This window comes from Sciurus vulgaris, assembly GCF_902686455.1.
Source record: "Sciurus vulgaris genome assembly, chromosome: 14".
Taxonomy (NCBI): Eukaryota; Metazoa; Chordata; class Mammalia; order Rodentia; family Sciuridae; genus Sciurus; species Sciurus vulgaris.
In genome coordinates this window covers 8,609,336-8,636,201 of record NC_136475.1, presented here as the reverse complement: position 1 = coordinate 8,636,201, position 26,866 = coordinate 8,609,336, and the positions used below count along the sequence as shown (strand labels likewise).

The window sequence follows — 26,866 nt, the reverse complement described above, 5'->3', positions numbered from 1 at the left end:
GCCCACTGTGATTCCAGGTGCGAGGAGGGCAGGGCTAAGGGAGGGTCTTCACAGGTGGGTGTGGGCTGGCAGGAGCAGGCGGGAGATGGGGAGGGCCCTGGGATGCCGATGGCATCCTCCCTGGTCCCCAGCCGTGGCAGGCCCAGCACGTGGGTGAGGCGAGGGCCTGGGTGGCCCACCTCCTCCTGGCACCCAGTCCCCAGCGCCACCTACCTTCTGACAGGTCTCCAGGAACTCGTCGATGGTCACCACTCCATCTTGGTTCCGGTCCATTTTCTGAAACCCAAGTTGTATCCCAGGTGAGTCTGTCCCAGACCAGGGACAGTCCTTAACCCAGCCTGAGGGAGCTGTGGTGGGCGGGTGGCGAGCTCCCTCACCCCAGCGTGTTCCTCTACCCCTGCCCTGGACATGTCACGTGGTCCTCCCTGGCCACCTCCCACCCCGGGGCTGACCTGCCCGGTACCCGGCACTCCCGCTCAGCAGCTTCCCGAAGGGCCACCTGGGCTTCTGCCTCCGGTTCTCCCCTGCTCGTCTGAGCCTCACCTCCCTGGAGGCACCCAGGGCAGCTGGAGCAACAGGCACAGGATGGAGAGGGTTTCGAGCCCTGGGCTCCTTCTGCTGCACGGGCCCCAAGGCCGCCTGTCTCCCAGGGCCCTCGGGAGCTGCTGGAAGTGCTGCCACCAGGCACCAGAGCATGGCGGGTATGTCAGCTGCCCCACCACCCACGGCGGCTCACCTGGAAAAACCTCTCCACGTGCTCCAGGGGCGCATCTTCCCGCAGGATGGGGTAGGTGTGGCGGCCCATCATGTCGTAGATGGACTTCATGATGGCCAGCATCTCCTGGGAGTGGGGGACAGTAAGGGCTGGCGTGAGCCTGTTGGGGCACCTGGAGGCTTCCAGGGCCTCAGAAGAGGGGGCTAACGTTTCAAAGGACAGATGCCATCTCTAGGGGGTGGTGAATGAGCAGGAGAGGCTCTGAGAGCCACAGAGAGAGAAGGGCACAACCTCTGTGGTCACCCAGCACCGACTTCTGACTCTCTGAGAGGTTGGAGAGAGGGCGTCATTTGCCATTTCAGATTAAAAAAAAAAAAGCTTGGACCTGTTTGCATTTCTGCCTTAAGGGACCACACCGAGGCCAGGTCTCCTAATGTCCCTCCTGACCCTCTCTGTAGCACAGATGACCAAGAACACTCATTGGGCTGGATCAAGATGTGCGGTGGAAGCCGCACTCTGTGCCCAGGTGTCCAGGACCGGCGGGGGACAGGAGGACTGCCCCCTGAGAGCCACCAGGTCAGTGGCAGCAGCAGAACGGGAGGAAAGAGCCGTCAGGCGGCTGTGGTGAGGAGAGGAGGGCGCAGGCCCGCCCGTACCTCCTTGGTGATGTAGCCGTCCTTGTTAATGTCATAGAGATTGAAGGCCCACTTGAGCTTCTCATGCACCGTCCCTCGCAGCAGGATGGAGAGTCCGACCACGAAGTCCTGCGGAGGAGACGGAGGCGCAGGAGTGACACCCCAAACCTGTTCACTGGGCGGCTCTCCGGCAGGGCGGGTCTCGGTGCAAGCGGGGCGGACGTCCCCCATCTCCACTGGCAGAGAGCGCGTGCGCCTCGCCGGCCAGGCCTGTGCCCCGCCCAGTGCTGCCATGACTGATGTGACACACGGTTTCCCTGTGCAACGCCAACTCGTTATGGCAGCCGGTGGAGGACACGTCCTGTCCCCACCTTCTGAAGGCTGGGCTCCATGGAGGGCCGCTCAAAAGAAAGGGGCTGTCCCTGGGGAGTGGGGGTGGGGGATGGCCAGCCGCGGAGGGACAGGGCAGTGCATCAGAGGACTTGGTTCCCCCTGAAATGTCAGATTTTCTGGATCTGAGAAAGCCTGTTTTGCAAAAGGAAAAAACTAAGGGGGACAGAGGAAAAGAGTCTGGAAGGCCAAAATGATCACAGGAGAAAAAATTTAACAAAAGCCACCAGAGTCAGAAATTAGAAATCTTGTATCCCTAAAACAAGAACAGGACGCTACTGAACAAAAAGAGATAACACTGGAGACAAGAAGGAGCTCTTGAGAATTAAACATAAGAAAGCAAGATGACAGACTTAGGAGGAGGCGGGAAGAGCCAGTGGGAGCTTCCACAAAGAGCTGGAAAATAGAAGGGAGGACTGTGCAGGTCCCCTCCAATGGCAGGCCTGCAGGGGTTCCAGGGAGAACCAGAGTGTCATGGAGCTGGGGCTTCTGGAGAAACTGAGGCACCGCAAAGACCCGCTCTTCAAACCCCGAGTCTTGCGACTAAGTCAGAAGGATTCCAGACACGTCACGCAGAGTAACAGGCATGAATTTACTGAACAGATAGGAAGAGGGAAAGGGGACACTCTTAAGGGAGAGGGTGGGTCCTCTTGTAGGGGACAGAGAGATGTGAATGGTGGGAACGTGAGGTTGAGAGTATTCCACACACTGGCATGCTCTCTTTTCCAAGAAGCAGTTAACCTGCAGCCCTGCCTGGCCTCAGTGGACAGGCTATGTCACACTCTCTGCAAACCCCCTGTTGCCTGCAGGAGAAATGCAGGCCCAAGATAATGCTGATCAGAGGAACCCAAGTTACCCAGAAGGAGGAGTATTTTTGGGACCAGATTCTGAAACTCTGGGAGATTAGGGCAGTTCCTCCTAACCATAGGATCTATAAGAACGTATGGTTAAGAATCCAGTTAGAACCGGTCAGCATGGGCCAAGGTGACCTAGAGTTGCCCATAACAGTGGGGACTTGAAAGTCTGATGTCACCCTGCTGTCAGTCAAAAGTCAAGAGGTGGCCCTGGGTGGGACTCTCTGGAAACTTCTCTGGGATCCCCAATAAAACTGGAGTGCAGGAGAGGCACATTGTCCCTCTCCTCTCTGACAGGGCCCACTCTCTCCCTTGAGAGTGTCCCCTTTCCCTTCTCCTGTCCCTTCAGTAGACTCATGCCTGTCACTCTGAGCGACAGGTCTGGAATCTGTCTGATTCTTAGTTGCAAGAGTCAGGGTTTGAAGAGGGGGTCTCCTCAGTGCCTCAGTTTCTCTGAAGATCCCAGCTTTGTAACAAGAGGGAAGAGGGCAGCAGGTCCGAGATTGGGAAAGAAGAGTGGCCACGAGGAAGTCTGTGGGTGACTCATGTCGCTGGGTGAAGCGGAGCTGTGCACCTGGTGCCGGCCTGCAGCCTGCTGGAGAGTGGGGGGTGGTGTGCGTGTTCCAGGAAGGGCCGACGGCTCGTCCCCCACAGAGGACCAAGACACATCTGAACCAGAGGGTCAGGAGGGGCCATCCAGGCACAGCGCGGCTGATGGCGGCCTTTCCCAGCGCAAGTCTCCAGCGGTCCCACGGACTCTGCCGGGAGAGGCCACAGCGTGGGGTCCTGCTTGGCCCCCATGGTTCTCAGGTGGGCCCTGGGGGTGCCAGCACCACCCTTTCCCATGGCCAGCTGCTAACAACTGAGAAATGTGCCAAGCTGTGCCCCTTAGCACTTGATACAGAGGTGACAGAATGAGGAGACACGAGGTGACGATGTCCCTAGCCAGGACCTGACGGGCCTCATCTGCAGGAGGAACACACAGGACCCCCAGGGTGGCCAGCCCAGGTTGGCGTGCTTCGCTGTTCTAAGGCTCTGGCCACACGGCACGGTGTCTTGTGTGACTGTCACTGACTGTAACTCCTTGCTCTTGTCACCAACACCCAGGAGCCTGTCCTAGCAGGGCCCCTGCTCTGCCGCTATCCCAGAGGCCATGTCCAGGGAGGTGCAGGGCTCCCACGGTGGCCCAGCAGTCCTAGGTCTCCAGGCAAGGCCCCGGGTACACTCGAGGGCACCTTGCAGAGCCCAGGGCAGGTGCTTGGCAGGCAGCAGGGGCTGAGGGTGACTTGGGGTGGCCAGCTGCTCTCACCAACAACACTCATCATGGCTAGGGATGCCCAGCCTGGCTGATGGCCTGCAAAGCAGTTTACTGCAGGGGGGGGTGGTAACAGAAAGGTGCCCACGCCCACCAGGCACGTGCTGGCCAGTACTCTCCAAAGGCACAGCTCAGCCAAGGCCGCGTCCAACCTCGCTGCCTGCCTGCATCCTGGGTGCTGAGACGCACCCACTGTCAAGAGCTGTTCTGAACATGTCGGATCTCTCCAGCATGATGAACCGGCGGAGTTGAAGGCCCGGATGACACGGAGCACTGGGGAGGGCACGTTCACTGGGGAGGGCAGCCTCCATGCCGCGGAGGCCCACCCAGGCTCCCTCCTGCTGGGACTGGAGCAGGTGCCAGACCCCAGGCGGGCAGGGGACCATCTGAGGTTTGCTGGCTCTGCGGTTTCTTTCCTTTTTTTGGATCTCACTTTGGTGAGGGGAGGGAGTTATGATATTTCATTATCCCAGTAAACTGTCAGGAGTGCGTGCCTCGTCTCCAAGCACCCTCAGAGGATTGGGGTCACCCTAAGTGCTGATAGACTGACTCGATTTCCATTTTAAGGGTGCCTGGAAGGTTCTGGAAGCCTGGAAGTAAGGAGGGCTGTGTGTTCACTGGATCCGATCCTGCAGCCCCTGCCTGGAAGGATCCTTCTCTGCCTCTGGGATCCCAATCTGTGGTGTGCCAAGGACAGGCTGTGAGGGACACTGGAGGTGAGTGCTGATGTCAGGAGGCCCCTGGAGGGATCCATGTGAAGCCAGGAGAATTCGTTTCATTTGCAGAGATGTTCAGGGAACATTCGAGAAGATACCGGGAAGGACGGCCTTGTGAGAAGTGGCCAGCAGGGCGGCTTCTGCACCTGCTCCAGCTCATTGACAGACCCCTTCCCACAAAGATCCACCACCGACCACCTCCAAGGACCCGCAGACCTCCCTGGGGGGAGCATGACCATGACCTTCCTGAGCATCCCCCATGCAGAAGGGCCCTGCTAAGATGTTCCACCATCTCATTTCCAAACAAGAAAAACCAACCAAAAAAAAACCTGTGCTGCAAAGCCTGGGGCTGTGGCTCTGGGCCCCCTTCCTCTGCTCGTCCTCCAGAGGTCCAGCTGCCTCTGAGAGGCCACACGGGGAAACTGGCCACAGACGGGGGCGGGAGGAAGGCCAGGAACCCCCCACTCACTCCTTCTGCCGGTGGCTTTCCCTGTGTGCTGTGGCATTGGTGTTTTGGGTGACACTGAAAGCAAGCAGGAGCGCTGTGAGTCCAGGTGAGGGCTGTGGTCACTGAGCAAGGCCCAGGCCGGGGGCTGCCCCCGCCCAGGCGTCCCCTGTGTCGGGTGTGGCCAGCACACAGTGTAAAAATAAACCGGGTGGTGTTACGATCCGTTAGCATCACCCCGGCGCGGGGCCTGCGGAGCGAGCTTCTCCACAGGCCGCTGGCGCCCGTGGCCCTGGAGGACGCGCTGCGGATCGATCGCTGCTCTCCTGGCAGCGAGGCTGTCCTCTCCGAAGAGGTCTCAGCGTTTCGCCTGCAGCTATTTTTAGGGGCTCAGGCTCCACAGATGGGGCTTCTCTCAACCGATCCCCAGCCAGGCTGGGAGGAGCCCCCGGCAGAGCAGGCAAGGCCCCGGGGGAACCCTGGGCCTCGCTCCCTGCCTCCAGCTGGGAGGGTGGCCTGCGGCCCACTCGGGCTGTTCTCTGGACGTCTCTGGCCTGCTCACACAGTGGCCAGGAGCATGACATCCCACGCCTGTCACCAGGACGCTGTTAAACCTCCTCCCTTTAAAGCCCACGTTCACACTGCCAGCTCCCGTTGGGAGCAGCACTCTTGGAGGGCAGAGCTGGCAGCCAGCTCCTGGAAGGAGAAGACTCAGGAGACCTGGACTGCAAGGTCCAACCCTCTGGCCCTCTCCATGGGTGGCAGGGGTCGCAGGCACCTACCTCAAAGCGGATGGCCCCGTTCCCGTCGGCATCGAAGGCGTTGAACAGAAAATGCGCGTAGGTGGTGGCATCTGGGGACAGCGAGGGCGAGGCTGGGTGGGGACATCGGATGCCTGCAGCCCACCCCCACCCCGGCCGCCCCACCAGGGGGTCCCAGCTCTGCCTGGGGCAAGAGTTCTTCAAAAGGGACAGAGGCAGCACCAGGCCTCCCGAAGGCCAGCAGCAGGTCCCCTCCCTGAGCAAAGGTGGGAGGGGCTCTGGAGCAGCCCCGCCCACCTGGCCGGGGACTCACCTCCCTGAGGGAAGAACTGTGAGTAGATGAGTTTGAAGGTGTCCTCGTCCACCAGGCCCGTGGGACACTCCTGCAATGGGAATCACCCCGCTCGCCGCGCCAGACACGCCCGCGCCGGACACGCCCTCCCCTGGCGGGGCTGGCTCCCCTGTGCCAGGAGCACAGTGGCCTTCACAGTGCCCACCCTGCGGCCTGCCCAAGTCCCCAGGCCGCTGTCCACAACACCTGAGCTCCGTGGACGCCCCTGCAGTATTTCTGTGCTCTACAGAAGTTTCTAGGAGGTTCCCTGGGCTGGGGTCCCTCTGCTTGTGCTGGGCGGGGCAGCCGGGCTCCAGGGCCTGTCGGGGGCACAGGGCCTCTCCGGCACACAGGGGACACTCACGTTCTTGAAGCCCCGGTAGAGTGACTGCAGCTCCTTCTTGGTGAACTTGGTCTGGGCCTGCAGCTGGTCCAGCCCCTCTGGCTGGTGGCGCACTGTGGACAGCTCCAGCTCACTGTCACTGCTATCTGGAAGGGACACAGACCCAGGAGGGAGGGACATGTGGTGTGGGCAGGTGCCAGTGTAGGAGCTGAAACGGGGGTTGAGGGACTCTCCTTGCATGATTACCACCTACGGTCACACAGGCTGTGCACTGAACAAATGGTGGGACTGTGATTGAAAGGCATGCTCGGCGAGTTGTGCCCAATGGTTTCCCTGCTCCCTGACAGACTGGGTCCCCACCTGCCTCACCTCAGGGAGCCTACCCTCTCAGGGTGCCTACCCTCACACAGTGGGATGGAGTGGGAGCTGTCTTGTCCTAGAGGGGCACTGATAAGGGGAGACTGGAGGAAAAAGAGCAGAGTAGGCAAGAGGGACCCTGGGCCTTCGAGATGCCCTCCTTAGACCATCCCTTCCTGGAGGCTCTCCCCGCTCGCCTAGGAGTGGGGGTGCTCCTCAGGCTCGCTGCAACTCACATGCTGCAGTCTGGCCACATCTGCCACAGGGCTGTTATTCCTATTTGGGGAGGGGGTCCTTCCTTCCTTCCTTCCTTCCTTCCTTCCTTCCTTCCTTCCTTCCTTCCTTCCTTCCTTCCTTCCTTCCTTCCTTCCTTCCTTCCTTCCCTCCCTCCCTCCCTCCCTCCCTCCCTCTCTTTTTTTTACAGTTTCCTGATTTCTTTTGGTATGGCAACGCTTTCACAATAAAAAAAATAAAGCTGTGAACAAGAGCGCATCCAGGGCCCACGCCTTGCTGGGTATTGGTTCACCCTGGGAACGTCACTGTGCACTGCCTTGGGAGGGACAGCCCGAGGCAAAGCACCCGCTTCCCCTCGCAGGTGCAGACGGGGAGCCCAGGACGGTCCGTAGAGCCCGCGCCTGCTGCGCCCTGCAGGGGGCGCTCTTCAGGGGCTTCCCGCCCCGTTGGACCAGGGCCTGATGCCTGGCTGTGCTGGGCTCGGGTGCAGACCTGCTCCATGCTGCGCCGCCCAGGCTCGCGTCCAGCCTCCAAGGCAACTATTTCCTGTCTTCCTTCTCTTCAGGTTTCCCTACCTCCTCCCCATCTTTACCCTCAGGCTGCCTCCTACTTCACCAAGGAAGCAAACCACAAGAAATTCCCCAAGTTCCCACCAGCACCCCTGCCCGCTGCCTGCACGGGCCCAGACCCTGCTTTCCCTCCTCTGTCCCTGGTGAAGGCAGACCTTCTGCCTGGGAAGGGGGTCTCGGCTCCTCGGACCCACTCAGTCCGAGTGAGTCCAGAATTCTCCCCACTTCCTGACCGCTTTCCCTCCTCAGATGGACATGCTGATAAGTCCGGCAACCCTGTCAGCCAGCAGTTCCACTCTGCGTGGACAAACCAACAGAGGCTCTTCCCCTCCAAGGGGGCCTGTAAAGGAAGCTCACAGCAACAGTCTTGTCATGGGGATGTTGGTGACAGCTCAGGGGTCTGTCACAGCAAGACCAAAATGCAGAGGACGCAGGCCAGGGAGATCACACGAGCGCACAGCAACATGGGTGGATGTTCAAAATAAGGCGTCTCCTTTGATTAAAAGGCAGACTCTTCAGACTGGATCAGAAACCAAAATCCAGCTCTCTGCTATCTACAAAAAGGGTCCCCTTCATATGAAGACGCAGACGGATTCAGAGACCAAGTGGGAAAAGAGAGAAAGCCGGGCATTTCCTAATGATACCAGAAGACAGAATAATCTGAAATAGAGTAGTTATCACCCAGTAACAGGCTCTAAAATACCTGCAGCAAAAAAATTCAGAGCTGAAAGCAGAAACAGATCACCCATAACCATAACTGCAGACTTTAACATCCTTTTTTCAACAAATGGCACAAGTAAAGACATGAAAGATTTAGAAGCTATTATCAACCAATTTGGCCTAATTGGTATTTATAGAACAAATGTAGAATACACATTTTTTTAAGTGCACATTTCTGTGGTCACCAAGATACATCAGGTGCAGGGAAATAAAACAGACTCTGACCACAATGGTAATAAGTTAAGTTCAACACAAGATATTTAGAATATCTCAAATATTTGGAAATTAAAAAATGTACTTCTAACTAACTCAGAGGCCAGAGAAGAAAAACCGCGAGGTGAACTTTGAATTGAAGGACCACGGAAACACAACGTGTCAAAATTTGCTGGGTGAAGTTAAAGCTGTGCTTCAGGAAACTGTGTAGTTTTATATTCCTTTACTGGAAAAAAGATAGGTATAAAACTGATACCAAGGTTTCTAGAGCTAAGCTTTAAAATCTAGAGAAAGCAGAGCAAAGTAAATTCAAAGTAAGTAGAACAAAGAGCGCAAAAAAATAAGGTTAGAAAACAATGAAAAAGAAAACACACTGAGAGGAAAACCAATCAAGGCATCGAGAAACTCAGTAGGCAAGTCACAGACGCCAGATTATAAAGGACTCAGTTCCAGAATATGTAATGAACTTCCTCCCATTTTCTTAATAGGCAAAAGACAAGGAACTTCACAAAAGAAGATATATAAGGGCCAATCAACTCAAGAAAAGTGCTTGACAGTGTTGATCAAAGAAATAAAATAATCCAATTCAAAATGCAAAAGCCAGGTGCGGCGGTGCCCACCTGTAATCCCAGAAGCTCGGGAGGCTGAAGCAGGAGGATGGAGAGTTCAAAGCCAGCCTTAGCAAAAGTGAGGTGCTAAGCAACTCAGTGAGACCCTGTCTCTAAATAAAATACAAAATAGGGCAGGGGATGTGGCTCAGTGGTTGAGTGTCACTGAGTTCAATCCCCGGTTCCAAAAAAAGTATTATAATTTAGACAATATCATTTCATAGGACATAACATTCATAATGTTTAACATATAAGAAAAAAATTAAAAGACATGAGAAGCAGTAGGAAAACGTGATTATACTCAAAAGGTAAAGGAGTGAGAGGAATTACCAGATTTTTATAACAACCATTACTCCATGTTGAAAGAACTACAGGAAAGAAAAGAGCAACAGATGGGAATCTTGGTAGGAAAATAACATTATAAAAAATAAGTGAAATAGAAGTTTAAAATCTGAACAAAAAAATCTAATACAAAAATGAATTTGATGAGTGTAAGATGGACATGACAAGGGAACCAACCTAGATGCCCTTCAATAGATGAATGGATAAAGAAAATGTGGTATATATACCCAGTGGAGTATTACTCAGCCTTAAAGAAGAATGAAATTAAGGCATTCGCTGGTAAATGGATGGAGCTGGAGAATATCATACTAAGCAAAATAAGCCAATCCCCCAAAACCAAAGACTGAATGTTTTCTTTGATATGTGGACGCTAATTCACAATAAGTGGGGGTGCTAGGCAAGAATAGAGGTACTTTGGATTAGGCAGAGGAGTGTGAAGGGAGTGGGGCGTAGGGGTAGAAAGGATAATAGAGTGAATCAGACATTATTACTCCATGTGCATATATGATTACATGACCTGTGTGATTCTACATCATGTACAACCAGAAGAATGAGAAGTTGTACTCCATTTATGTATTTTATGTCAAAATGCATTCTACTGTCATATATAACTAATTAGAACAAATTAAATGAAGTAAAAAAAAAAAAAAAAAGGATGGACATGACAGAAGATGAAGTCAGTAAACTTACATGTGAATAAGAATTATCCAAACTGAAGACAAAGAAAAAACCCTGACATCGTGAAGAGTCTTAATGACAATATTAAGCAGCCTACCATGTATGTACTTAAGATACCAGAAGCAAACTGGTTGGGTGAGGTGGTGCACACCTGTGATCTGCTACCAGGGAGGCCGGAATAGGAGGATCATGAGTTGAAGTCAGCCTGGTCGGTAACATAACAAGAGTGTTATAAAAAATACACAAAAACTAAACAAAAACAGGAGCAGAGGAAAGAGAAAGTAGGATGTAAAAATTATTTGCAGAAATAATGGTCAAAGTTTCCCTGAATTTGTTAAAAATATCAATCTACAGATCCAAGAAATTCAGGGAACTTAAGCAAGACATATCAAAAGAACATCATGCCTAAACTGATGAAAACTAAGGATAAAAAAGGGCAATTTTTTTTTTTTTTTTTTTGTGGTGCTGGGGATTGAACCCAGGGATTTGTGCATGCAAGGAAAGCACTCTACCAGCTGAGCTATATCCCCAGCCCAAAAAAGGGCAATTTTTAAAGTAGCCAGTGATCATGCTTGAATTTTGGTTCTAAAATCACAAATGTTCTCAACAGTTCCGAGTCCCTTAAAATATTGTTCAATATTTGTACCTAAAAAAATTACAATCTAGACTTACGGGATGAACTTCATTTGGTTTCTGTGAGGATTAAAAGAGATTAAAGGTGGAGAAAACTTAGAATAGTGATTGATTTATTGTGAGCACTCAGTTCATAAAGTCTGCTGGAGCCTAAAAATAAATAAACAAATAATAAATAAAGTAGCCAGCACGGAGGGGAACCATACGGAACTGCAATGAGAAAGACAGCTGACTTCTCATGAGAAACAACAGAGGCCAAAACAATGGAACAAACTTTTAAATTGTTGAAAGAAAAAAATGTCGGTCAACTTAGAGTGAAATAAAGTCATTTTCAGATAAATGAATGATAGAGAATTTGTTGTCATTGAAATGCTAAACGAAGCACTTTGAGATAGAAGAAAATGATATGATATGAAAATCTACATCTGCAGGAAACTAACAGGAATATTTTGAACTGAATATATATGGAACGATAACATCAGGATTTGGTGAGTGCAGCTAACTCAGCACTTTGAGGGAAATGTAAAACATTACATGCCTATTTTAGAAATGGAGAAAATTTTCAAATAAATAATATAAGCTTCCACTTTAAGAAACTAGAAATAGAAGAGGAAAATAAACACCAGATAAACAGAAAGATGGTAACAGGAAAAGAGAAGAGAGAAATCAACTAAATGAAAAATTTAAAAATAGAGACTACCAAGGAAACCAAAGGTGAAAACATTAACAAAATTGATGCAACTCTAGGAAGAATAAAAAAGAGACAAAAGACACAAAATTCCAATAAAATAGGGAAAATACAGATCTTCAAGATAGTGAAAGGATAAAAATAAAATATTATGAACAAGTGTTTGCACACAAATTCAACAACTTTCATAAAACGAACCCAATTCCTCAAAAAGTACAAACTACCCACATTCACCCAAGATGGAAAAGATAACGTGAACTGTCCCAGTTGATACTCCTTATGAACTCAGGTGCAAAAGGTTTGGACAAAATATCAGAAACCTGAATTCTTGGATGCATAAAGAGAACAATACATCATAACAAGTAGTGTTTTCCAGGGATGTGAGGCTGATTCAGTATTTGAAAACAAGCCAATATGATTCACCATATTAATAGTCTAAAGGAGACATCAATTGATGTGACATGATCATCCATAATGGGGGGGGGAAAACTTCAGTGAACTAGACCTGAAAGGGAATTTCTCAACTCAATAAAGGGCATTTACAAAAAAAAAAAAAAAAAAAAAAATCTATATTTCACTATATTTAACATCAAACTTAATAGTGAAACACTGACTGTCTGTCCCCTAAGATTAGATGAAAGGCAAGAATATCTGTCCCTCCCACCCCTGTTTAACATACTGAAAGTCCTAGCCAGTGCAACAAGGAAAAAGAGCAAATGAAGAAGGAAATATAATGAATTGCAGTGGTGATAAAACTGAAGGCCCCCATTCTTGTCTCTTATTTGTTTTTGAAGCTAAAGAGAAAGAAAAAGCCAAACCATCCCCACTTGCAGATGATGTCTACATGGACATGATTGCCGGATATAGATAATCCCAAGAAAGCTACAAAAAACAAAACAAAACAAAACAAAACAAAACCCTAGCAAGTGAGTGTAACAAGATCACAACAAACAAAATCAACATACAAAAATCAATCACATGAGCAATGCACAATCAGAAAACAAAATTTAGGCAAAGGGGTTGTCTTAGTCCATTTTCTGTTGCTGTAGCTGAGTATCCCAAACTAGGTAATTTATAAAGAATAAAGGTTTATTCAGCTCATGGTTCTGGATGCTGGGAGGTCCAAGGTCAAGGGACATATCAGGTAAGAGCCTTTTTGGTGGGGACTCTGCAGAGTCCCAAGGTGGCATAGATGAGACAGAGCCAGCAAGCTGGAGAGAGCTGCTTTCATAACAAAGCCATCCCCATGATAACCCGCTAACCTACTAATGCAATGGTCTGTGAACAGATGAACCCACTAATGAGGGCAGAGCCCTGATGCCGGATTGCCTCTTCCCGTTATCACTTGGTACCTCCTGATGCTTCACAATGCGCATTAAATTCCAACAGGAGATTTGGTGGTGGAATCAAGCCATACCAGGGGTCTTCTGACAAAACGGAAGAGCCCCCTATTGACTTTTATCTGTTTTTGAAGCAAATGAGGGGAAGGGCAAGGGTGGTGACTTTATGTGCTGTCTGGAAGCTTCTGGACTCTGATGGGTACAGGAAGGCTCTAGGCGTGGCTTTGCCACTAGGCAATGGAGAATGTGTCCAAACCAACAGTAACGATCGGGGAGGCGATGAAGCACATTTAAGAACATCGAGACTAGTTTCCAGCTGGGAGGGGAGCTGGAGGAGAGGGCCGCGGGTGACAGAAACTGTAACTCTGGTTAGCCAGGATGGAGACGAACCTGTTCATGTGCAGCAATGGGATGGCAAAGAAGCGAATTTTGTGGGAGAAATTAAAGATGGAAAATGATCATGACTCGTCCATAATGTTGCGGCTCACCACTATGAGAAGGCATAGGAAAGTCCCTGGTCTGTGACTGGAGAATTCTTCAGTTTTCCTGTTTAGTCAAGTCTCAGTGGGATCTTGCACAACTGCACAGTTGATCGCTAATTACAAGGTTATCCTTGGTGTGGAGGTGAAAAGTTGTGATTTAAAAATTTGTTTCTCCAGGCAACTAGCCTAATTTTGGTCTGCAAATTCATTATGTTTTATAATTTCCATTAATATTTTAAGTCACTTTAAAAAAATAAGGAACTAAATAGTTTATAATTCCCTTTGAATGCAAATTGGAATAAAAATCTCCTACTGATGTAAAAAATAAGTAACCACTTTTAAAAAAAAAACAACACTATGTATAATCACTGTCCCCACAAATGAAATATGTGCACGTGTGCAAAACTGAAGTGCCAATGAAAGAAATCACAGATGATGTAAATAAATGAAGAGATATACCATGTTCATGGATTGGAAGATTCATTATCATAAAGATGTAAATTATCTCCAAAATGACCTACAGATTTAGCACAATTCCTATTAAAACCCCAGCAAGTTTTTTGGTACATATAGACAGAGTATTCTAAAATTTACATAGACAGAGGGACTAGAATAGCTAAAACAATTTTGCAAGAGAAGAACAAATATATTGCTAAATAAAAAAGTAAACACAGACTGAGACAAAATGTTTGCAAATCACATACATATATGACAAAGGATATCCAGATCATATAAAGAACCCTCAAAACTCAGCAGTTAGAGAACAAAGAGCCCAAATTAATAAATGGGCAAAAGATTTGATTAAATGCTTTGCTCTTAAGGATATATGCATGGTACATGGAGATGCTCAGCATCCTTTTCTGGTAGAGAAATACAAGTTAAGACCACAGTGCATTACTACTATGCACCTATTAGAACTGCTTAAATAACAAACACTGATAGTGTCGGGTGGCACAGATGCAGAACAATTGCATTGCATTTTGCTGACAGGGGTGAGAAATGGCACTGTCACTCTGGAAAACAGCTTGGTGATTTCTTATGAACATACACAGGCCATAAGACCCAGTCATCCCACTCCCTGCTGCTTATCCAAATGAAATAAAACCTATAACATTCCTGCCAACTCGTTGAGGCCAACGTCCACAGTGACTTGATTCATAGTTGCCCCAAACTGGAAGTAGCGTGGATAAAGTGTGGTGCACCGTGATGCCCAAGAATGAGAATGAATTTCAAACGCAGAATCAGAGAGAAAGATTCCAGACACAAGAGGAAAGTAACACAGGGCTCCCTTTATACGATATTCTGGAAAAAATGGAATTATAGAAAATTATAGCAGGGACCAGTGGCTGCTGGCACCTGGGTCAGGGGCAAGAAAGGGGCCAACAATCAGTGGGGGTGTGGGGGACATTCGTAGTCTTGATTGTGAACCTGGTGACATGATTATGCATTTGTCAAAATTCATGGAACCGAACATCAGAAAAGATGAAGTTTACATTGGAAAAAATTAAAATGAAATAAAAATTAGAATAATTGCCTATAGAGGAGGAGAAAACGGGGGATAAAGGGTAAAAAAAATTGAGAGATGTTTTAAATGGTTCAAAGCTGGCGATGCCCATGAACAAAAGAAGAGAATTACTTAATATCTCTCCTGAAAGTCACAAGACAAAAATCCAAAACCTGCTCTTTTCTCCATTAAAAAATAAGAACAACAAATCTACTTTGACCTCACTTTCCCAAGCCTATTCCTGATCTTTATCTCTCCGACTTCACTTCCTCTGTTCCTATTCTCCCTTGAACTAACTCCACTCCAAGCAAATGGCTCTTAAACAGATGATCAGTAATCTCCAACTATGAATCCGCTGATCAGTACAGTAATTTTGATTTCAAAATCATTTGAGGGTGATATAAGAATTAAAACCCACATGCCCGGCACACTCTGAAAGATAGAGGCAAACTCTAAACCCAATGCTGGCTCACTGAGTCCCACTGCACAAGGACACAAGGATCAGGAAGGTTTCCCCTGGAGGAGGGTAAAAAGGGGAAATCATGTGAAAATCTTAACGCAGGAAAGGCATTGGGTAAACATCACACCTGTTTATAATTAAAACAAGCAAGAACTTGTAGCAATCTAGAGGTTCAAGGGAACTCCCTTAACTTGTGCTTATAATTACAAATCACATATTTATCAAAAAATGTACAGAAAACATAAGATTTAATGGCAAAAACTCAGAATATTCTCTTTAAGATCTAGGATAAGACAAATTGGCTGTGATCATTAGTAATCAATGTCCTGCTGATGCTATGAGGAAACTTAGAGAAAGAAATGTGGTGTAAGAACTGGAAGGAATGGATAAAGCTTACATGATTTTCAGCAGTATGGTCCTGACAGTGATCAAAAGAATCAACAGACATGAGAGTTCAGTAAAGTTGTCAGATGCAAAAGAAAGTCACTAAAATCAATAGTTCTCTACATAAGTAATAACCACCTGGAAAATATAACTTAAAAAGTCAAAGCTCATACTAGCAACAAAACTAAAAAGAATCTAAGTGTTAACCAAAAATCCAAGCACCTCTATACAGAAAGATGATCTGAATAAATTAGACATTCCACCTTACATAGGGTCATATCATTTTATAAAGATGTCATTTCTCCCTAAAGTAATCTGTAAGCAAATTCAGTTCAAATCCAGGGCAGGGATATGGCTCAGTGGTGAAGCGCTCACCTCTGACCGTTCTCCCACCTCCAGACCCCCACCCAGGCCCAAGGCTCCATCACCCCTAGCTGGTGTCCCCAGCGTGTGCGAGGCCCTGGGTGTGATCCCTCACACTGCTTTTAAAAGAAAAAGTCCAGTTGGATTTTTTGAGAACCTTGGTAAACAAACTCTGAAATGTATGTAGAAGAATTTTTAAAAATTAAAAATCAAGTGAAAATTTAAAGTAAAAAAATCCACAAAAACTTAAAAAGAATAAAGAAGTTTTCCCTATCTGATAATAATATATATTGCACACTCACTATAATAAAAATTGTGTGGTTGGTATAAATATGAAGACACTAAAAGACCAGGGAGCTCAGGGACTAGGGTTTAAAAAAAAAAAAAAAAATTTATGTGTTCTTTTTAGGTACACATGACAGTGGCGTGTGTTTTGACATACTACACATGCATGGAGTACCACTTCCCATTCTTGTGGTTGAACATGATGAGGAGTTTCACCGGTCGTGTGCTCACATGTGAATGTAGGAAAGTGATGTCCGTGAGGGGGATTTTACAAAAGTTCGGATTGTTTAGTAGATGGTGTTAGGAAAACTAGATCACCGTATGAAGAAAAATAAATCTAGATTCTAGATTTCTCCCTTATAGTGCATGCAAAAAAAAAAAAAAAAAAAAAGAATTAAAGATCCCTATGCAAAAGGTAAGCTATAGAGTTAAAATAAAATCGAAGGGCCTCTTGTCACCTACAGGTGTAGAAAAAAAATTCTTAAATCTTCAAAAGCTCAAGCCATAAAGGGGAAAAAAAATCTATGGACCCAGTTAAGTGAAAATGAGTTTTCTGCCGGACAAGGTGCAGAGTTTGAAACGCACAGGGTTTACCGCGGCCTAGAACAGACGACCGACTGAGGAGGAGACCGGGAAGACGGCAGGGGCCTGAAAGATGCCCCACGTCAGTCAAAAGCAGGACCATGCAAATGACCAGAAGGCCACACCCCCTAGGTGCGCGGGGATGCCGGGGATCCCTGGGCGGTGTGGGTGTCATCTGCACCTGGACGTCGGGGGTCGACCTGGGGAACGCGGCCACGTGGGGTCCTCGCCCAGCCAGCTCCCCGGGCCTTCCCGCTCCCCTGCCACGCGCCTCTCCCTGGTCCACAGCCCGCCCAGGCCCCGAGCCCCATGGCTGCCCCTTCTGCCTGGACTCCAGCCTGTTCTTGGCGGAAGCTGGAGGAAGCCGTTGAAGACACTCCAGGCACCGCCCTGCGCCTCCACAACCCCTAAGTAGCCACTTAGTGTCCCGCTGCTCTGACCTCATCTGCCACGTCTCTCCACTCCCTTCACTGTCAACCCCTCGGTCTCTGTTTACTGGTGCTGTGCACCGAATTCTGAGTCCTGTCCCCCTGCCCCCCAAGGCACAGTTAAAACCGGCATGCTCATTGTGACTGTGTCCGGTGGGTCTCTAGGAGGTCCTTGGTAAGGTTTGGATGAGTGTCTCCCAAAGGTCCCCATATAAAGGCTCAGTCCCCAGGGGGTGGTATTGGGAGGTGCTGCGGACTTTTCCTTAAGAGGTGGGGCCCGCGGAAGGTCCTTAGTCAGGGTGGTGCATCTTCCACAGGGACTGTGGGGCCCACCCATCCTCTTGCTCCCTGCTCCTTGGCTGGAGCTCAGTGCAGCTCTGGCCATGATGGGCCAGCCTGACCAGAGGCCCAAAGCAGTGGCCTGCCTGATCCTGGACTTGAACTGCCAGAAACGGAGTCAAACTAAACCTCTCTGAACTTCATAAGTCACCCCCACGCGTGCCCCAAGGAGCAAGAAGGCAGCCAGAGCAACCCTGTTGGCACCCAAGTCTCAGACCTCTGGCCGCAGAACTGTGACGTTGAAGCCCCAGCCTGTGGGACTTTGTGGTGGCCTCCTGAGCAGGTGAGACAGGTGGTTACTGTCGGTCTCCCCTTGTCTACGGGGCCTCAGCTGGGACTCCAGGCTCCCACTGCTGCGTCCTCCCCAGAACAGAGGCTGCGCGGGGAGCACTTCAGAGCCCGCAGTGGGTGGGGCAGGGCTCCCTGGGGTGCATGGACCGCTGCCTTGGGCTTCACTAAACGGCTCCAGGCAGAGCCGGCAGGTTGCCCAGGCCCCAGCCCGCCCTGTGGCTTGCACCTGTTGGGCATGGCGGGGATCAGAGAGAGGTGACACTGTAAGACTCCGGGCAGTGACAGCAGGCAGAAGGGTCATGGGGCAGCCTGGTGAAGGGTCAAGGGTCTCAGGTGAGCCACCCAAGTCCCCAAAGCGGGGAAGGTTCATCTGACCTTTCCAGAATGGCCTCCTTGGCCACGGGTGTCACAAGGAAGTGATGAAGAGAAGGGAGTAGAGGGGACCTGCGGGAGATGCAGAGAATGCCGCTGGACCAGGGCACAGCGGCCGAGTCCTGGTGCCCTCCGCCAAGGCTGGGGTCGGAAGCACCCGGCAGCAGAGGAGGAGGCGGGAAGAGCCCCAGTGTGGTCTCCGGGACTTGGACTTCCTGTCTCCTGTCAATCGGGACTCAGGCTCTGTACATGCAGCCTGTCGAGGCTGCAGGGGCACAACTGTGACATCCACATGTGCCCAGTCTCCCACTGACCTCTCCCTGGGCTTGGTCCTCCTGTCCCTCCCCAGGAGCTAGCCACCCCTCCCATAGAAGCACCCATTGGCAATGGAGGGTCAGCGAGTGTTCATCCCTCTCTCCAGCAAGTGTCTTGCCAAGGGGTGACAGCATGAGGCTTTTCTTGATTTTTAAAAAAAATTTGGTACTGGGGATTGAACCCAGAGGTCCTTTCCACTGAGCTACATTCCCAGGCCTTTTCAGTTTTTTATTTTGAGGCAGGGGTCTTACTCAGTTTCTGAGGCTAGCCTTCAACTGTGATCCTCCTGCATTGGCCTCCTAAGTCTCTGGGATGGCAGGTGTGCCCAGCTGTGCCTAGCCTTTTCTTGATATTTTAGAGTTCAATGTCCCAAAGTCACATAATAGCCTGACAGAGTACAAGCTGGGTTTTCTTCCAGCGTGTAAAAGCCCCAGTCCTGATTCCTGTCCTGTACCCCTGTTGCCCCTCTGTGCCTGATCTGCCACCAGGGGCTGGGCAAAGGGGGCTATCCATCTTTAGTTCAGTGAGCGGAGAGGCACCAGGTGCTGGGCCCGGGTGCTCTGGGTCCCAGTGAAGCTTCTCTGGGCTGCCCCCGACACCTCTGAGCAGAGGCCCTGTGGGCCTCCCATGGCTTGTGACCAGCAAGGCAGAAAGAACGAACAGCAGACTCCCTCAGAACCGCCGCATGAGCCCACGGTCCCTGCCAGCCATTGCCTGTCCTCGCCCCTTTGCGGCCAGCTCCAAAGCACCCTCTGCACTCACTGGCCCCTGCCTCTTGGGGGGCAGCCATTCACACGGCCCCCGCCCCAACACTCCCCAGAGCTGCTGGGCAGGGTCCCCTGGGTGCACGGCAGCACATTAGCAGTCACCTGTGTGCAGCTATACCCGGCCAGGTACCTGGCACACGTAGGAGCCAGGGGTAGGGGAGCTGGCAGAACCAACAGACAGGTCATCTCTGCTCGGGTCTCCAGTGAGGCAGGGGCCAGCAAGGCAGGATGCCAGGCATGGCTGCTATTTCAGAAAGCATCCATGCGACCCCCAAGGGAAGGTTCACGGACCTCCTTACACCATGTCACCTTCCAATGCAAAGTTTAATCTGATTTACTGATGGGAGGCCCCAGAATCCTTGTAATCTTGGGGCCTCTGAGGGTCTCAACATGGGTCCTACGGTGGTGACTTAACACCATACCCCACCTGAGTGACCATGTATTGAGGAGGACGGCTGGATGACCTGGAAGGTCCTCTGGGGACTGGGGGAGAAAGTGGCCCAGTCTCTTAGGGCTGGGAGGCATGAGTGGGCCTGGGCCTACCTCACTGGGGCCTCTAGGTGACAGCAATCACGAGGGCTTAGGGAAGAGAAGGAGCAGGCACTGAAGGGGGCTCCCCACTCCTGCCTGGGCCAGTGGGTCTCAGCCCTCACTTAGACTTTGCTTGTCAGGTGAGTCCTGAACCCTTTGGTCCCACCGAGAAGTCTCAGAACTGCTGTGGGATGAGGGGAGACTGTGGGACAAAACTCCCTTTTCAGACTAAGCTGCCCCTTTTACCTGTCCAGAAGCCCTGGACTTCTAAGTAAGAATTCTGTGTTAGTCAGCTTTCTGCTACTGTGACAAAAAACCCAGACAGACACCAGATGAGCAGGAAAGATTTATCCTGCTTCACAGTTTCAGAGGTTTCAGTCCATGGATACTTGGTCCTTGTCGCTCTGGGCCTGTGGCAGCACAGTACATCGTGGTGGGAGCATGGGGCAGGGGAGGCTGCTCACCTCATGAGGTCAGGAAGTGAAAAGAGGGGAAGAGGAAGGGCAGGGTCCCAATCTCCCCTTCAAAGACACGCCCCCTCACTTCCTCACTAGGCCCCCCCCTCCTTTAGGTTCCGCCACCTCTCAATAGCGCCACAGGCTACAGACTATGCCTGTAACACAGGGTCTTCAGGGGACAGTCCAGACCCAAACTGTAGCAACCCCCTTTGAGAATCTGTGGCTAAACACCTTGAATCCACGGCCAGGGTCAAGGTACAGGCGCAGACCCCAATGGGGGTAAGCGGGGGGGCTTTGCCTTGTCCCTCAGCCTCCAGCAGCGTGAGGCCCACCATCTCCTGAGATGTCACCTCAAGACGGAGCCCCCACTGGCCAGCAGCCTACAGGTACTGACCCCACAGAGCCCCCAACCTGAGGACAGGCCACTTCCACTGTAGCATGGGGTTTTGGTGGCCTTGGGCTGGGACAGCCTGGACAAGAAAGGAGAATGTCCACTCCCACGCGCGGGCTGGGTGCAGCCCCGTTCTGCAAGCTCAGCACACGACTGCTGCTGAGTCTTCACAGTGGCTCCAGTGGGGAGGCTTTTCCCACTCTGGGTGTGAACCCAGGCAGCTGTTCCAGAAAGACTGGGACATGTGTCCAGTAGCCCCCTGGCCCTGGTTAGGGCAGCATCCAGGGCAGGTGTCCCAGTGCTCTGGAAGTCCTGGCTCTGCCACTGTCTGGTTGGGCAACCTCGGGAGAGTTGCGGACCATCATGGAGCCTTGGTTGTCTCATCTATAAAATGGGCCTGCTGATGAGCACAAAATTAGGATATGCCCAAGGTGCCAGACACAGAGAGAGTGTTCACTAGATACTCCTGTTATTGACATCAGGAGCTGCAGGAGTCCAGAAGTCCTTGCAGTTTAAAAATGGTGGTGGATCCTGCAAGGAGAGGGCATCCAGGATGCTCAGAGCACCACCATGGGTGACAGGCCATTTTCTGTGGCTGTAACAAAATACTTGAGGCTGGGTAATTTATAAAGAGGTTTATCTGGTTCATGATTTTGGAGGATCCAAACGGCATGGTGCCAGGGTCCTGGTGAGGGTACCCTAGCTGTGTCACAACATGACAGAGAAGCAGACTGGCCAGGAAGGGAAGAGATTACATGGTCAGACAGGAAGCTAGAGAGTCTCAGGACCAGGCTTGCTCTTAGCGCAACACACTCTACGGGAACGAACCAGGTCCTGGGAGAATTCACTAACCCCTTCTGAGGACAGCGCCCCAGGGACTCAACCACCTTCCATTAGCCCCCGCCTCTACAGGTGAGGTGGCAGGCCACCTCAATGGCACACATAGGACCAAGCTTCAAGCATGTGAACTTTTGAGAAGCCACCCGCCTGCCTCCACGTCCGCTGGAGGGACCCTCCTCCCAGAGGCCATCTTCCCAGTGGTCAAAACCAGCAGTCACTGGTGTCCTGGTGGCCTCACCCTGCCGGGCCCACAGTGGGTGCCTGGGATATCTGCTCTAGGAGGCCACAGGCAGTGGGGACAGGAATGTGGAAAATTTGAGCACGGTGTCAATCTAAGGGGCAGGCAGGGGGAGGACCGGGGAATGTCCCTGAGTGGCCGAGCCTCATATGCAGAGGAGGAAGCAGAGCTCAGAGTGGGCAGTGCTGGCCTGGGGAAGCTCAGCGGCAGCCCTTCTGGAGTCTGTTTCTCAACCTGGACACTACTGTCTTTTGGGTGGGCTGCTTCCCTGTGGTGGGGGCATCAGCGGGTGAGCCTGCTGGACTGTGGGGAGCCTGTGGTGAGCCTGCTGGACTGCAGTTCCTGTTGGCACAAGCAGCTCCTGCTCTGGGCCTCTGAGTCTGCCTGTGGTCCCCAAGGCCCTCTCAGCTGGGCCTCATGGTTCTGCCCATGAGGGCCCTGCTGTGTCTCTGGTCCCACTTCTTTTTTCTTAAGTTTTTTGAGATGTCAATGGACCTTTATTGTATTCATTTATTTTATGCAGCATTGAGAATCGAACCCAGTGCCTCACACCGGCCAGGCAAGCGCTCCACCACCGAGCCCCAGCCCCAGCCTCGGGCCTCTCTTCCGACCCCCCACCCCCAGGTGGGAAGCGTCTCTCCCTCTCCCTGTGGTCTTGACCCTCCTGGAGGGTTGGGTCCAGCCAATGGCCTGACCTGGAGGGCAGGGGATGGCAGGCTGGTGGGTTGCAGGGATTCCTGGCGGAGGGGGATCCCAGGTGACTTGAGGTGCCAGACGTTGGCTCTGGGGCCAACGACCACCCATCAGCGGCATCTGACCGGGGGTCGGGGGACGCCCCCTCCTGCCCTGGCCTCCCTTCCTCCTCTTGGCTTCCAGGGCATGGCACTCCATAGCCTTCCTGTGACCTCTGGGCCTCTCCTCTTTCTCTGTGAGCCTGGAGGGCTTCGGCCTCTACCTGGCCACTTTTCCATCTCACTCCCGTGATGACCTCCCCATCTCCTGGCGCCACGTCCCCACCACAGGCTGATGGCTCGTGCACTTCTCTCTCCAGTCCATACTGCTCCCCCACCTCTCTGATGCCCACGTGGAGTCTGGTTCTTTAAAAACACTGTCCTCGGCAGAGAAGCAGCTCCAGATCCCTCCTGTGCGCTGCATGCCTGGGACCCTGGATGCGTCTGGTCACATGGGAAAGGGCTGTTAAGCTTGCAAATGGATTAAAGCTGCAAACGGACTGGCCTTAAAATAGAAGAAGGAGCCTGGATTGTCCAGGTGGGCCCAGCACCATCACACGGGCCCTTAAAAGTTGGGGAGGAGCCAGGTGTGGTGCACACCTGGAATCCCAGCGACTCAGGAGGCTGAGGCGCGAGGATCTCGAGTTTGAGGCCAGTGTCAACAATTTAGCAAGGTCCTAAGCAACTCAGTGAGATCCTGTACCAAAATAAAAAAATTGTACAAGGCTGGGGCTGGGGCTCAATGGGAAAGTGCCCTGGGCTCAATCTCTAGTACTCCCCCACCACAAAAACCAATGAAGGAGGAAAGCAGAACAGAAAACCAGAGAGGTGGCAGCAGGATGCTGCTGACTGTGGGCCCCGAGGAGGAGAGGACAGTCCTCTAGAGTGGAAAAGCACCCAGCAGGGTCCTCCCAAGAGCCTCCAAGAGGCTGCTCTGCCACCCCTGCCCCGCCTTAGTCCAGAGGCCCCTGCTGGTGCCTGATCTGCAGACTCTAGAGTCACACACGTGCCATGGCTGTGGGGCTACCGCAAGGTAGAAAATCAGACAGCCCGACTCACTGGGTCCAGCTGGAACTGCTGACCACCCCATAAACCTGTGCCCCACCCAAGTCTCCGCCATGTTGGCAAATGGCAGCTCCATCTTCCAGGTGCTCAGACCCATCTCCCTTGACCCCCTGTTCCACTCACACCCCAAGGCAAACCCTACCAACTCTGCCTCAGCAATATATCCAAAAACCGCCTGCGCCTCCCCACCCCAGCACAGGCCCCTCCCGGCTGGCTGGCTAACACACGGCTTCCACTGGGCCTCCAACCCGGCCTCTGCTACCTTGCAACGGGGCAGCCAAGGAACCCCATTAAAATTCAAGGCCGCCTCACTCCTGTGCCTGGAATAAAAACCAGTGTCCTTTAGGAGGCCCTAAACAGCAGGGCCGTCGAGCTCGGGTGCATCCCAGTGACTCCGGACAAGAGACAAGCCACTGGCCCCACACTAGACCCCACAGGTTTGGGGTGGAAGCCTGGAGGGGCGACTCTCCAACAAGCCCCTGGGTGCTGCCGCCGTTGGACTGGGGAACACACTTTGCGACCCGCTGCTGCGGAAGGCCCTGTGGCTGCACAACCTCCTGAGAAGCTTCTAGTGTCTGGGCTCCGGCCAGAGACTCAGGGCTCCATGACCCATGGCATTTTTTGAGGCTCCCCAGGTGATCAGTGAGTGGCCCCTTGGGAGGCGAGGCCCAGGTCCTGGCCAGCCCCCACCTGCTCCCTGGCCACGGCTCCCCACTCCCTGCTCCAGCCACACAGACCCTGTGGACACCCAGCGCCCCCACTCCCCAGCCTGTGCTCTCTGCAGCAGATCCTCTCCTGCCACTCAGAGGCCGGCCTGCCATCCGGCCTGCCGCTCTCCCACACCCCGCCCCGGGTTCAAGGGCAGGGGCTGGGGCAGTGGGACGAAGAAGGGTTCCAGTCCTCCTTCCTTGTTGGCAGGAGTCCCTCCTGAACTCACCAGGCTGCATCAAAGCTCTGCCTGGTACCAGGCTCTGTGGCAGGCCGGGGAAGTACATTGAGCAGGACAGAGTCCCTGTCCCCACGTGGCTGGCATGAGGCAGACACAGACCACGAACTGACAAAAGAAAAAAGTGGGACACCCAGTGCCTTAAGGTGGGGACGGGGCTATGGAGAAAACTATCAGGGAGTCTAGGTTCCTGCAGGAAAGTGGAGAGAGACCTGTGTCACCAGCGTGTCAGGGTGGCCGGGGCCCCGCCCCCTCCGCCATGGTCCCAGGCATGATTCCCTGGCTCGGGGGCCAGTCTTCCCGCCTTGTGGGAACATGAACCTCCAAGAACTCCATTTCAACACTTCGGGGAAAACAAACAAACAAACAAACAAACGCCACACCCCCTCTGCAATGTTCCCTAACCTCAGGAGCTTTGTGGGTTCCACCCTTAGGCACCCCAGAGAAGCCTGAGCCCTTCAGCTCTGCCCCAGCAGCCTCCGGGTCCCAAAGCTTGGAAGGGGACCCCTCGATGACCCTCCGGGCTGTCCCCCTAGCTCCAGGCTCCTCGGTGCCCAACAGTCCCAGAGCCTCGTGGCTCTGTTCCCTTGCAGATGAGGACCACCCGGCTGGGAGAGGACAAGAGACACAGCGAACCCCACATGAACCCCACATGCGCATGCGCGCAGTGGCCCTGGGGCACAGCCCGCTTCCTGCCCCCAGTGGCAGAGAGCAGTTCACATCCAGCTGGATGGGACAGCCAGGCTCCTGGCAGCTCATCTGACAGTCCCTTAGACACTCTCCAGCCATGGGGTGCTTCCAGGACCCTGCTGGCACTGCTCCCCAACAACAGGGAACATCCAGAACTCACCACTCCCCCTTTCTGACCCAAGCAGGGGGGGCAACTGGCGGAGCGAGAGCCGTTTCCAACCCCGAATCTGTTCTGGTATTACGAGCAATCAAACACTCCTTGCTAGTTCCTGCTGAGAGCAATGGTTCACAGAGTCTGCCCCCCAACTCACACTGGCTGCAGTCCCAGGAGACAGGAAACATTACTGGCCCATTTTACAGATGGCGCAACGGACGCTCAGCATGGTAAAGGGGACTTTGCACCCAGTCTTTGAGGATGAGAGGATCCCGGCTCAGGCCTGGCTGTCTTAGGCTCTGAACTCACCCAATGGCATCAAAGCCCCAGAACTCCGGGGAGCACCCGTGAGCAGTTATGCCACAGGAGAGAGATGTGTCATAGCCTGAAGCAGGCTGAAGATACCCTGTGTTGTCCTGTACAGACCATCCACCTTGTAGAGCAACCCACTCCTCAGAAATCACAAAGGCGAACTTCAACCCTTCCCAGACTGCGAGTGAGTCGGCTCAGTATGAAGGTTCTGCAGCCCTAAGTAAAGCCAGGCTAGCTGGTTACGATGGGGGATGGCTAGGAGAGGGCAGAGGGCAGAGATGCCTTCCAGGAGGCATGAGCTCGCAGGGACACAGCAGCGGGGAATGCCGGCCCTGTCCGCCCCTGCTCCAATCCCAGGCACTTCCCACCAAGACGGTGGTCACAGATTCCCCAGCAGCGAAGGCTTGGCTTGGGCCAATTTCCTCCCCAGCTCAAACTAGAGCTAAGGGGCGGCTCTCTGAACCTCTCCAAGAGCCCCAGAACTCCCCTAGGAAACAGGTGTGATGGAACCCCAGGGCTTCTCAGGGGCCGGGGACCCCAAGGTCAGGTACAGAGCCAGCCCCAGCTCTGCAGGCAGAATGGAGGCAGGGCCTTCTTCCTGGCCTGTGCCCTTGTCGCAGGGGCTCTCCAAGAGGCTGCTGGGCAGCTCAGAATCAGGGGAAAGGCCTGCTCCCTCCCCTCAGGCCTCTGGGTTCCAGTCTCAAGGGCTGGGGCCTGGCAAGGTCAGTGGAGTGCTGAGGCAGGCAGGATGGCCGTCCTCCTTGAGACGGGACCGGCACAGCCAGCCCCTTTCCCACTGGCCAGAGTTGCACCTGTATCTTGGGAACAGGGGGAGGGTACGTTCCCATGCTGGGTCAGGGTCTCCTTCCTGACCAGGTACACCCTGGAGGGGCTCCTCCTCCTAACCTGCAGAGAAGCGGCAGGGCCCTGCCAAGGGCTTGGGAAGCAGCTCCAAGGGCGCCTGTCAGGGGTCCAGGAAAGCCGTCGGCCTCTGGTTTCAGAGTAGTTCTGTCTTCTCGGTTAATATTTTATTGGGACAGAAGTGTGGCGC

General features: G+C 52.4%; 1 protein-coding gene across 1 annotated transcript in view; it reads right to left on the bottom strand.

The window, feature by feature from the left end:
* KCNIP3 (potassium voltage-gated channel interacting protein 3) overlaps positions 1-26,866 on the bottom strand; it is a gene marked incomplete at its 5' end in the record, with an annotated part of 73,690 nt that overhangs the window by 2,354 nt on the left and 44,470 nt on the right. Inside the window, 6 exon segments of the mRNA XM_079110564.1 lie at positions 214-276; positions 737-841; positions 1,372-1,479; positions 5,853-5,923; positions 6,145-6,214; positions 6,527-6,651. Coding sequence (XP_078966690.1) covers positions 214-276; positions 737-841; positions 1,372-1,479; positions 5,853-5,923; positions 6,145-6,214; positions 6,527-6,651 — 542 coding nt within the window.